Below are 11,947 nucleotides of genomic sequence, written 5' to 3'. Positions count from 1 at the left end.
TTCCCATAGACTGGCATAGGAATAAATTCCTATAAAAATGGACTCTAGAAACTGAGACCTTTGGGGTCTGATTCTGCAAATCAACTTCTAGGAGCATCAGATGTGCATCTGACAAGGCCCTGCTCCCTCCTCGTGTCCAGGCCACCTGGCCAGCGCCTTGGCACAAGCAACTCTAAGGCTGGTAACTATGATAACAACCTTGCAGAACCTCTGTGTGTGTGTGTGTGAATGAATTTTGTGTACCTACAATTCCCATGTAACTTCAGCTGGATAATTTCTTTTTCCTGCTTCCTCACTTGAACTGTGTTCTCAGCATCAGAACAGCTGCTAAACAGCTACTGCATTTGAATACAGAAAGCACATCCACATTAGGAAAAACTCAAAGCATTAGCTAAGATGGTAACATTAGAATTTTACCAAAACTGTAGCATGGACAAAGCAGTGTGTAGTTTTCACATGTTAGCCGGTTGAGGTAAACAGATGGGGTGAGCTTAGAGTTTACTTTGACCACCTGACATGTGAAAACTATAAACTGTCTTGCCCATGCTACAATTTTACCACGTGTTAGTTTCCATGTGTTAGCTAGCAAATAGTAAAAAACAACAACTTTTTTCTTAGTGAAGACAAGACCACGAGAGGCCTTCATTTCAGTTACATTTGTATTTAATGGAAAATTGAATGAATACTTGCTTTAGCAGAAAATTTCCCATCCCCAAAGGGACTTCTTTAAAATGTAAGGGGAAAAAAATCAAAACAGTATCCTGAAGTTGTTGACCATCGTTCTGTTTCAGCAGTTTAATTTTTAGTAGAGAGTTTTCTATTGACCTTAAAAATAGATATAAATGCAAATCAGCTTTTCCTTCCACCTCCATTTTTTCTTTTCAATCTGTCCTGCAGCTTGGATGTATATGACTCATTTCAGACAAGCAATGAAAATTTCAGTAAAAGATTTGGAACATGAACATATCACAGCAAGTTTGATGTCCTCTTTCCAGAATCCAATTCATTTGCTGTTTTTTTTTTCTTTTCTTCTCTCTTCTGAAAGACACACTGCTTTTGTATATTCTGTGTCTCTCTTTTCCTTTCACTTCAATATTCCTTCCCAATGCAGAGTTTGTTTTCCTTTTGTCTCTAAAATTCAACTGCTTTCTTCAAGAAGTTGTATTGTGATTAATTTTTCTTTGTTGTATTAAGGACCGTAACTTTGGTGTTACCTTTTTATAGACCCTTGCTGAGTCAAAGTAGATAAAAGGTGACAGGTCATCTTAACCCATAAACCTGTTATATAGAATTGCTAATAAAAATGAGCAGAAGGCAAAGTGAAAAGAATTATCTGAATTGTGTTTGTTTAGGTTGAAGTGTGGTGGTGGTATGACCTTCAAGGGGCTTTTATAAAGGACACAAGTTGACATAAAAATAGAGTAGGTATTCTCTGAAATAGAAAAAAAATGCCTATGTTTGGACCATCATATTTTGTTTTCAACTAATCAGCCTGATGAAACAGCAATGCTTGACCATGCCACACCAAAATTTTAGAGGAACACATCACTAACATTTTTTAGGATCCTGAAAATCCTCACCTCACCCTCAGCCAACATCTTTGCTATGAAGTCTGTGGGAATACTCCTATACCTCTGGATCACAAATGAAACAGTTAGATTCTAGAATATCAGGCCATCAACTGGATTCTAAGCAACCTCTGGTCTTTAAGATTCCTGCTATGCACTTCCTTGTGTGTAACTACTTCGCCACTATTTTCTTTTCTATTTACCAGCAGGACAGTGGGGTGGGAATAGGTATTGTTTCATATTCTCTGTGTATATATAAAGCCTGCTGCAGTTTCCACGATATGCATCTGAGGAAGTGAGCTGTAGCTCACGAAAGCTTATGCTCTAATAAATTGGTTAGTCTCTAAGGTGCCACAAGTCCTCCTTTTCTTTTTACTATTTTCTTGCTTTCCTATTCTTATTGTTGGTTTCTGTCTGTTTTACTTTAAGCTTGACTAGTTATATTCTGTGATATCATGTGCTAATCATGGCAGTAAATGTGACAGACTAAGATGAAAATTAAGTAGTCGTGCCCCAGTGTGAAGGAGGATTGGTAGCAGGAGTCAAGAGCATTCCTGACAGATGTCATCCTAGACAGGTCAACTGACTTGTGATCCAGAGGCTGAAATACACCAGCCCGTGACAGACCTGTCTGTGTACTATAACCTGTCTGTGGCATGTGAAACATCTTCACCATGTCAAAATCCATTCAGATGAGTGAACATCTTTTTGTTCTGATAGCTCTAAGCGTGGCTCTATTTCCTTGGTCAAAACCACCATGTCAGCTGAATTTAGGTTTTGCTGTGCATTCAAGATAGTGAAATTTAATTCATTTATTACCACAGACTTTTTTTGCAGGGGGGATTTGGGCAAAAAGACAGTTTATTATATAATTTTCTTTTAAAACTGAAAATTAGGATTACACTACTTTGAGAAGCTTTAGAAACACTTACATTTAATGTTAAAAAAATCTTATTGGACCTGATTTTACCCCTTACTCAGACGTGCAAACTGGGAGACACTTTACTGAAGTCAATGGAGAATCAGGTTCATTGTGTTCAGTAATTGCTGCAGTTGGAGGAATGCTAGATAGCCAAAAGGTCACAAGGTCATGTTTTGCCCAGCTAGTATGTATATTTGCTAGGTTTCACTCATTTGGAGAGAGAGAGAATCTTCATTCTGGGATTAGTTTTTAAGTAATCTTAAAACTAACTCCATTTAAGGTGAAATATTCACTCCATATTCCCCAAGCCATTTAAAATCTCATACATAATATTCTGAAATTACTCTTATTCCAACTGACCTAATTTGACAACTGTACAGCATGCATCTGTTTCAGATGAGCAATTGTGTGACAAAAACTAACTATATTTTTCAGAAGATGTACCAAGCAAGAAGTAAATGTTGAAAAGTTGTCTATCTGGATACAGAAATACGCATGATTGGTTATGTTAACATCTAGGCCTATACCCTGAGACCTGTGTATGGGAAGTATGCAAAGGTATTTAGAAGGCTGTTCTGTCATACATTTCCTCTCCTCTGCTCTTCACGTAATCTTTTTTCAGCATCTACTGAATACAGTATAAGCTTTAAGAAAAGGAGTATCTGTGGCACCTTAGAGACTAACAAATTTATTTGAGCATAAGCTTTCGTGAGCTACAGCTCACTTCATTGGATGCATTCAGTGGAAAATACAGTGCGGAGATTTATATACATAGAGAACATGAAACAATGGATGTTCATGAACATGAAATGAGAGTGATCAGGTAAGGTGAGCTATTACCAGCAGGAAAGCAGGGGTGGGGGGGAACATTTTGTAGTGATAATCAATGTGGGCCATTTCCAGCAGTTGACAAGAATGTTTGAGGAACAGTGGGGTGGGGGGAGGGAATAAACATACAAACATGGGGAAATAGTTTTGCTTTGTGTAATGACCCCATCCACTCCCAGTCTTTATTCAAGCCTAAGTTAATTGTGTCCAGTTTGCAATTTAATTCCAATTCACCAGTCTCTCGTTGGAGTCTGTTTTTGAAGTTTTTTTGTTGAAGAATTGCCACTTTTAGGTCTGTAATCAAGTGACCAGAGAGACTGAAGTGTTCTCCGACTGGTGTTTGAATGTTATAATTCTTGACGTCTGATTTGTGTCCATTTATTCTTTTACGAAGAGACTGTCCAGTTTGGCCAATGTACATGGCAGAGGGGCATTGCTGGCACATGATGGCACACATCACATTGGTAGATGTGCAGGTGAATGAGCTTCTGATAGTGTGGCTGATGTGATTAGGCCCTATGATGGTGTCCCCTGAATAGATATGTGGACACAGTTGGCAATGGACTTTGTTGCAAGGATAGGTTCCTGGGTTAGTGGTTCTGTTGTACCACAAATCATGCAACTGACCAATTTTCCTTCAGCAAATTTACTCAGCCAAATACCCCTTCCCATTTCAGATGATAAGAAGACTGTAGCTAAGGAGATCGTGTGGAGAAAAACAAAGCAGAGGCCCTACCATCAGCTAATTATAAAAGATAATGCATCTAAGGCCTATAGGATTACATAATAAAATCTGTGAGATAGAAGATATGTCAAGTTAACACGATGAAGGTGTAGCAGGGGGAAAAAAAAGACTAGTGACTGCAAGTGTCCTCAATGGTGTTTTTAAGTTCGTCAGATGTGAATAGGGTCTATGAGTCTCATGGACAGGCTATTCCCCTTCCCTTATCAAGAAGGAGTGAAAACATGACATCCACCCTTGCAGTGGGCACCAACACAATAAAATGCAGCACTTCTCACTGTGTGCTCCCTTTTGCTTAGAGCCAATCAGCGGGCCATATTCACATGACAATGCCTGCGTACAGGCTGGTCTGAATTCACTTTTCCAGTCAGGTTTTGTGACACATCAATGACATGTTACAAAGAGCATCATATCCACCTCGCCCCATGGGCCACTTGGTCTGTGACTGTTCAAAGAGGTCAAGCAGGCAGGGCTGCCTCATGAGCCCAGGTTACTGATCGCTGAGCATGGTCACCCCTGTCTAGATGGCCACACAATTATTATTGTTTCATCCACCACATAATAGTGCAAATAGAAGCTAGGAACTGGAGCAACTTGGAGCTGACAGCATTGGGAGCGCCGGGGGGAACCAATCCAGGTTACTGCAAATATCTCTGGAGGGATTGTATTTGCTCTGTGTACACTGCATATGAATGTACATTCTGTGAACATTGTGTGTATAGTGTGCACATTGTGTGCATATCTTGTGAGTGGGAATAGTGTGTACACTGTGTGAACAGTGCATACATTGCGCTTACATTCTAGACTCACAGAAATATAGATCTGTAGGGGACCTCAATAGGTCATCTAGTCCAGTCCTTACACTGACACACAGGACTAAGTATTACCTAGAGCATTCCTGACAAATGTTTGTCCAACCTGTTCTAAAAAAATCTCCAATAATGGAGATTCCACAACCTCCCTAGGTAATGTGTTCCAGTGCTTAAAAATCCTTACAATTAGGAAATTTTTCCTAATATTTAACCTAAATCTCCCTTGCTTCAATTTAAAGCTATTGCTTTTTATCCTGTCCCCAGTGGGTAAGAACAATTTATCATCCTTCTCTTTATAACAACATTTTATGTATTTAAAGACTGCTATCCTTGTCCCCTGTCTGTTTTCTCATCTCCAGACTAAAAAACCCCCCAAGTTTTGTCAATCTTTTCCCACAGGTCATGTTTTCTATATCTTTAATGATTCTGTTCCTCTCTTCTGGAGTTTCTCCAATTTGTTCACATCCTTTCCGCAGAGTGGTGCCCAGAACTGCACACAGTATTCGCTAAGGCCTTATCAGTGCTGAGCAGAGTGGAAGAATTACTTCTGGTGTCTTGCTTGCAACAGTCTTGCTAATATATCCCATAGTGATGTTCACTTTTTTTTTGCAACAGTGTTACATTGCTGACATGGTTAGTTTGTGATCTACTATAACCCCCTGGTCCTTTTCTGCAGTACTCCTTCATTGCACACACACACACACACACACATTGTACAGTGTTACATTTTGGATGTATATGCTGTGTCTGGTGTGCACACTGTATTTGTATTTACTGTATATTTGTATGTGTACAGGGTGTATATGCTGTGTGTAGTGTACAGTCTGTATTGTGTGTGTACGCTATGTGTAGTTGAGTGTGTACATGCTCTGTAGTCTATACATTGTTTGTAGTGTGTACATTATGTGTGACAGCATAGTGCGTGTACGGTGTGCGACTCTATGTGACATGAACCCAGTGTGTGTATGCTGTATGGGACTGTACATTACATGAACATAGTGTGTGTGCTGTGCGCAACTTCACATGTACCCAGCCTATGTATGACTAGCACTCCACTACCTAGGAAGAAGGAGGCCTAAGAGCAGGGGTGAAAATAACTTAAGGGACGCACAGCAGCCGAGGTTCTGAGCAAGGTGGCGGTGGACTCTCGGGCAGAAGAGGCGGGGCTGTGGCTAGACTCCCGTAGCCAGCCCTTCAGCGCGGCCAGGTGGTGATTTAAATGGCCCAGGGCTCCCTGCCATCACCACTTCCCCATGGCTCCAGCAGTGATTTAAAGGGCCTGGGGCTCCGGCTCTTTAAATAGCCACTGGAGCTCCGGGCCACCACCGCTACCCTGGGCTCAGGCAGCTGCTGGCTTACTTTCACCTCTGCCTAAGAGAAGGGCAGCGTAGCATCCTTCATGCTACCTCTTACTCAGAAATATCTGTTTGAAGGACTGAGTGTAGCGAGATTAGAATACACTTGTTAATTTTACATAAATAAATAATATGTAAATATGCATCTAGAGAAATGTTTGATGACTTCATTATTTTTTTTTTGCAATATGTAATTTCATACTTAAGCCCTTCCCTCCCGTTAACCTTAGACCCCTCGTAACCTTAATCCAGCCCTGACTCTATGATGCGTTTTTCATGGCCATGAATTTGGTAGGGCCCTACACACACCGGCGCGTGTGACTGTGCGTGACACATACCCAGTGTGTGCGTGTGGTGTGTGACTGTGCATTAGCATCACGCACACCCACCCTTGTGTGGGACCGTGCGTAACACGCACCCAGGGTGCACAGGGGCTGGGCGTGTCTGTGCGGAACACGCACGTGCACGGGAGGCTATCCCAAGGGCGCCTCTTCCCAGGCCCCGATTCATGGAGAACGCTGCAGCCGACAGGGATTTCCGCTCAGGCCCCTCGTGGCGCGCTGTTTAACCGCTCAGGCCGGTTACGCGCCGCCGGCAGGGCGGGAATGAGCTTGGAGCAGGCGCGTAACCGCCCAGCGGGGAGCGCGAGCCGTTCTCGCGGCTGCGGGTGAGAAGCCACGTGCTGGCAGGTCACCGCCCATCGCACGTGTCTCAGCGGCGCCGAGCGAGGGGCGGCTCTTCCCGCCTAGGGGCAGGAGCCCCTCCCGCCGCCGCCGCCGGGACGCAATCCAGGAAGGGACTCGCGCGCTGATTGGCTCGCGGTGACCCCGTGACTGGAGGGGGAGGCGCCCGCCGCCAGGTGGGAGCGGGCATGGCGGCGGCGGTGACGCCGGGGGTGACGGAGCGGTACTTCACGCGCTGGTACAAGCCAGGTACCCGCCCCTCCCCCCGCGGGGGCTGTGGAGAGGCCGGGCGGGGGGTCGCGCGGGAACGGGGCCAATCCCTGTAACGGGGGGATGGGCCGGGCCGGGCCTGCCCGAACCCCGCCCGGGGGAGGGGGCTGGTGGCAGAGCTCGGCCCAGGGTCCGCCTCCTTCCCGTGCAGAGCCCGCCGGGCGCGACCCGCTCCTGTGCGGAGCCCGGCCCTCGCCCGCGGGTGCGCTGCGGCTCCCGGCGGGTCTGGCCGCGGCCGGGCTGTCAGCTCGTACCCGGCTTAGCCGCTCTCCTCCCTGCCAAGGGGCTGAGCTCGCGGCTGGCGTGAAAGCCCCGCTCAGGCTGTAGCCTGCCGCCCTGGGTGAGCCAGGCCGCACCGTGGAAAGCCCCAGTGAGCCGGGGGGGGGGCGGGTTTTGTGTGATGCGGGACGGGTGGTGCGTGGCTCTGTGTTGTACATACTTCCCTGGTCGTGTGAGGGCTGGTCTGTGCAGTCACTTTAAGGGCATCAGTGTGAAACGAATGTAGTCGAAGCAGGGTCACTTCCTTGTGTAGGTGCAGTTATCTGGGTACAGAGGTGCCTTGTGCCAGGACAGCTTATTCCAGTAAACTGAAGAGAATAAAAGTCAGCATTATAAGGCAGCTGTGTACCAGTCTACCAGAGCCCGCATTAAGGATTGCATATTTAACTATTTGGGTAAGAAAACACTCCCTGCTGATGTGCTGAGACAGCTGCCTTTCATGCTGACCAATGTTGTCTCCTGGTTTTCTTGGACTCATTTGCTAGTCTGCCTGTAGTATCCGTCTGTTGTCTCTTGTTTTATACTTAGATTGTAAACTCCTTGGGCCTGCAGGGCTGCCTCTTTGTTCTGTGTTGTACATCAGCTAGTGCCGTGAGGTGGTGGTCTGTCACTGGAGCTGCGAGATGCTGTGAGAATACAAGTACAGTAACTCCTCGCTTAATGTTGTAGTTATGTTCCTGAAAAATGCAATTTTAAGTGAAACTATGTTAAGCGAATCCAATTTCCTCATAAAAATGAATGTAAATGGGGGGGGGGGTTTAGGTTCCAGGGAATTTTTTTTTTGCCATATAGTATTATAGTGGGGAGGTGCCCCCGCCTTATCCCACACAGGCACAGCCCACAGGCACTGGAGACAATGAGGCAGTCAAGGAGGCTGAAGGTGCTGTAGGCTAGGAGAAGCACAGTGGCAGCTTCCCCTACTCTGCAAGCACCAGAGGCAGGGGGCTTAACCCTTGGCTGGCCTGCCCACTCCACCTCATCCCCCAAGCCCCCACCCTTAACCCGCTTCTTCTCCCCCCCCTTCCCATTTACTCCTCACGCCATGTCCTAGCTCCTTCCCCCTGCCCGCAGCAATCAGCTGGCTTGCAGCGTTCAGGAGGCAGGGGAGAGGAGCCAGGACACAGTGCGCAGGCTCCCCTTCCCTCCCCTGCTTCCTGAATGCTGCATACCAGCTGATTTCCGCAGGTAGGAGGCAGGGGAGGGAGGCAGGAGGCACACCGCATCCTTGCTCCTCCCCCCTCCATCCTGAACACTGCAAGCCAGTAGCGTAGCTGGGGGGGAGCGGGGCAGCGGCGCTCCCCCATTGAGCACAGGTGGTGCCTTGTCAATGCCTTGGCGCCTTTTAAATTTTCACCTATTGAGGGAACAGGAGGAGTGATCCAAAAAAAAAGGCGCCACCCGCCACCCACTTTTACTCACCCCAGCGGTGCTCTGGGTCTTCGGCGGGACCTTCAGTGCAGCCGAAGACACCAGGAGTGAGTGAGGGCCCGCCGCCTGAGCGCCACTGGGTGAGTAAATGCGACACAGTGGGTGGCGCCTTTTTTTTTTTTTTTTTTTGGATCGCTCCCCCTGTTCTCTCCACCTGGCTACGTGGTGGTTGCTGCAAGCCAGCTGATTGCCGTGGGCAGGAGGTGGGGGGAAGGAGGGAGAAGGCGCTGATCCATGCGGTCTGCAGGAGGGTGGGAAGCGCTGTGGGGGCGGGCGTAGAGGAGCTGATAGGAGGGCTGTTTGCTGTGGACAAAGCAGGCAGCCAGAGGATGTTTTTGTGAAGCATTGCACAACTTTAAATGAAGCATGTTCTGTAATTGAGCAGGGATGTAAGATAGAAACAATGTTAAGCGAGAGGACGTTAAGTGGGGAGTTATTGTAGTACTCCTGAGGAAATTCTGCACCAAAAATTAAAAATTCTCTCCACAATATTTTAAAATTTTGCAAGTTTTGTCAATAAATAAATGCAGAGGTTCTGGCATGGCAGTGGGGAGCACAGGCCACTGGCTTGCTGAAGGTGGAAGATCACCCAACTGCTCCCCCCGCCCCTGGGACACAGACTCGGTGGTGAGGCTGCACCCGATCCTGACACAGCACAGGGCCTGGATCTGCCCAAGAAATGCCCTGGGACCCTGCCCCTCTGCTCCAGGCACACCAGGGGTGGGGTAGGCAGGCTCAACCAGGCAGGATCCAAGTGTGGGGGGAATCTAGGTGTGGGGTGAGAGTATTCTGTGTGGGACAATCTGGGTGCAGGCAGCTCAGTGGGGGATGTAGGTGTGGATGCACTGAGGCTCGGGGTGGGGAGAGGGAGGTTCCAGGTGCAGGGGCAATGGGACTCTGCAAAGGCTTCCAGGTGAAGCTGGTTGGGGCTCAGCAGTGGGGTCTGGTTGCTGGGAGAATGGGGCTTGGTGGGGCAGGGGTCTGGGTACAACTAGTTGGGGGTCAGTGGTGTGGGGGCTCAGGGTGGTGCAGGAGAAGGGACATCAGAGTTGGGGTTTGAGTGCAAGGAGCTCAGTGGGGGGTGGTCTGGGGGTTTGGAGGCAGGGGGTCTGGGTGCAGAGGGCTCCAGGTGCAGGGGTTGAGGTTCAATGGGGTGGGGTTTGGGTATGGAGGGCTAGGGGGGTTCTGGATGTACCTGCTGAGGCGTGGCAGGGGTATCTGGGTATGGGAGGTCCAGATGCAAGGGAGTTGGGTGGATTGGGGAGCAGCTCTCTGTACGGTGACTCCTCACCCCCACAGTTGAGGAGTGGTGGGGGCAGGAAGCAGGGAAGGATGCTGAGCTTCTTGCATCTGGGGGAGGTTTCTGGGGGTGGGTCTGCCACAGCTTTTACAAAGGAGAAAAATATGACTCCTGTTCTACAGATGGGAGAACTGAGGCACAGAGATTGCTCTTCATCACTGAAGTGTGTAGGAACCTTCTTCATGAACTATAAATCCATCTTAGTATGCAGAAATATATTTCAGTGTATTGGTTCTTGCATGTTTCTAGCTTAGTGTAGTGATTGGTTTTGGTTCTTTTTTACAGATGTTAAGGGTAATCTATGTGAGGACCACTGTATATTGCAGCATTCTAATAGGTAAGTAAAATCTGGTTAAATTCTTAGGATATTTGTTTTGCACTACTAGTTTGAAAACACATCTTTAATAGAGAGCTAATGTTTTCAACACTGAAAGGATGATATTTGGGTTTTCTATATTTCAGAGTAAGCACCATCGTTCTTTGATAGCTTCTTTATTAATACTTTAGTTACCCTAAGTACATAGCTAAGTAAATTAGACACAATATTTAGGTTTTAATATTAGAAAACCTAATATGAATGAGAATTTTTGAAATTTTTTCAACAAGCCTTTTTATTAAAACATTTCCATTTGATGGTTTAAATTTGGAGTATGTATTTTGCTAGTGTATGATAACCTAAAACTGAAATTCATCAGTCTAGTGAAATGCAAATTACTAGATTAGTTAATTTTAATTTCTGATGGTTGTAATATGTAAATGTAAAGTATCTTGTCTTATTTAAAAAAAGTCCAAAATATTTTAGTATCAGAAGATATTATGATGGTTTTTATATTTGGTCACAATATACCTACTCTGACTCTAGTTGACAGCATTTGGGCCAAAAACGTTTAAGGAATTATTTTGTAATATAAGTCTCATTTTAAAATTTTTTAGTCATGTTGCTGAGTATGTCTCCTGTAAGTTGCAATATGAACAAATGGCCTCCCATTTTTAAAATGCGGTTTTACCATGAAAATCATTGGGTAAGAATGTTATCAGGGTACTCAGCAGCTCTCTTTTTGTGCATTTGGAATTGCGTCTGCTTAAACTAGTTGCTAAGTTTGTAGTTCTGTTAGTCCTGTAGTCAGCACAACTTGGAGTATAAGTTGGATTCAATTCCTTCTGCATTCTCAACAGAACTGAGTACAAAATTACAGTTGTTAACCCATAGGGCTACTCATTGCCTGCAGAACCTCTACTACTAGCGATTTATGCATGAGAAGGCAGAACATAACTTGAGTTTCAGAGCCCAGGCAAGGTTTGCAGGGTGGGTACCTGTAAAATTATTGTAACTTGTAAAAGTTTTAGTAATATGTATAAAAATCACTAAGATGACATTGAGTCCCATGATGCCACTTTCCAATGAGGCCTGTTTTTTTAAAGGAAACCTACTGACTTTATCTTAAATTAAAAATTTTTTTAAAGCAGATTTAAAAAGATTGGAATGTATTTTAAAACTTTGATTAATGTGAATTGAGAAGCTGTGTAATCTCTTGAGGCTACAATTGTAGTAAGGAACATAAGAATGGCCATACTGGGTCAGACCAAGGAAGGCATCTGAATGGTGCCTATCAGGACATGAAGATCAGTACTACGGGAAGACACACAGGGAACACTTAGTTTTAGAAGCAGTCTATGCTCTACTATTATGATTGGGTCTCTGATTCTGACAAAAAGTGGAAGTATTAAGTCATATTAAATGAGAAAAAAAACTATACCTT

General features: G+C 45.6%; 1 protein-coding gene across 17 annotated transcripts in view; it reads left to right on the top strand.

Annotated features, from left to right (window-relative positions):
- The first annotated feature begins 6,951 nt into the window (after positions 1 to 6,951).
- Positions 6,952 to 11,947, top strand: part of ABITRAM (actin binding transcription modulator) — a 52,872-nt gene continuing 47,876 nt past the window's right edge. The window contains exons 1-3 of one of the 17 annotated variants that reach the window (XM_073332491.1): positions 6,952 to 7,159; positions 7,988 to 8,087; positions 10,473 to 10,524. Coding sequence is in view for 6 of the 17 variants with exons in the window: in XM_073332480.1 (XP_073188581.1) it covers positions 7,099 to 7,159; positions 10,473 to 10,524 (113 nt within the window). In the remaining 11 variants the exon portion in view is untranslated. The other 16 variants (XM_073332475.1, XM_073332473.1, XM_073332489.1 and 13 more) reach the window with 16 other exon arrangements.

This window comes from Lepidochelys kempii, chromosome 2 (genome assembly GCF_965140265.1).
Source record: "Lepidochelys kempii isolate rLepKem1 chromosome 2, rLepKem1.hap2, whole genome shotgun sequence".
Classification (NCBI taxonomy): domain Eukaryota; kingdom Metazoa; phylum Chordata; order Testudines; family Cheloniidae; genus Lepidochelys; species Lepidochelys kempii.
Note: the sequence above shows the minus strand (reverse complement) of the source record. Positions and strands in the feature narration are given on the sequence as shown.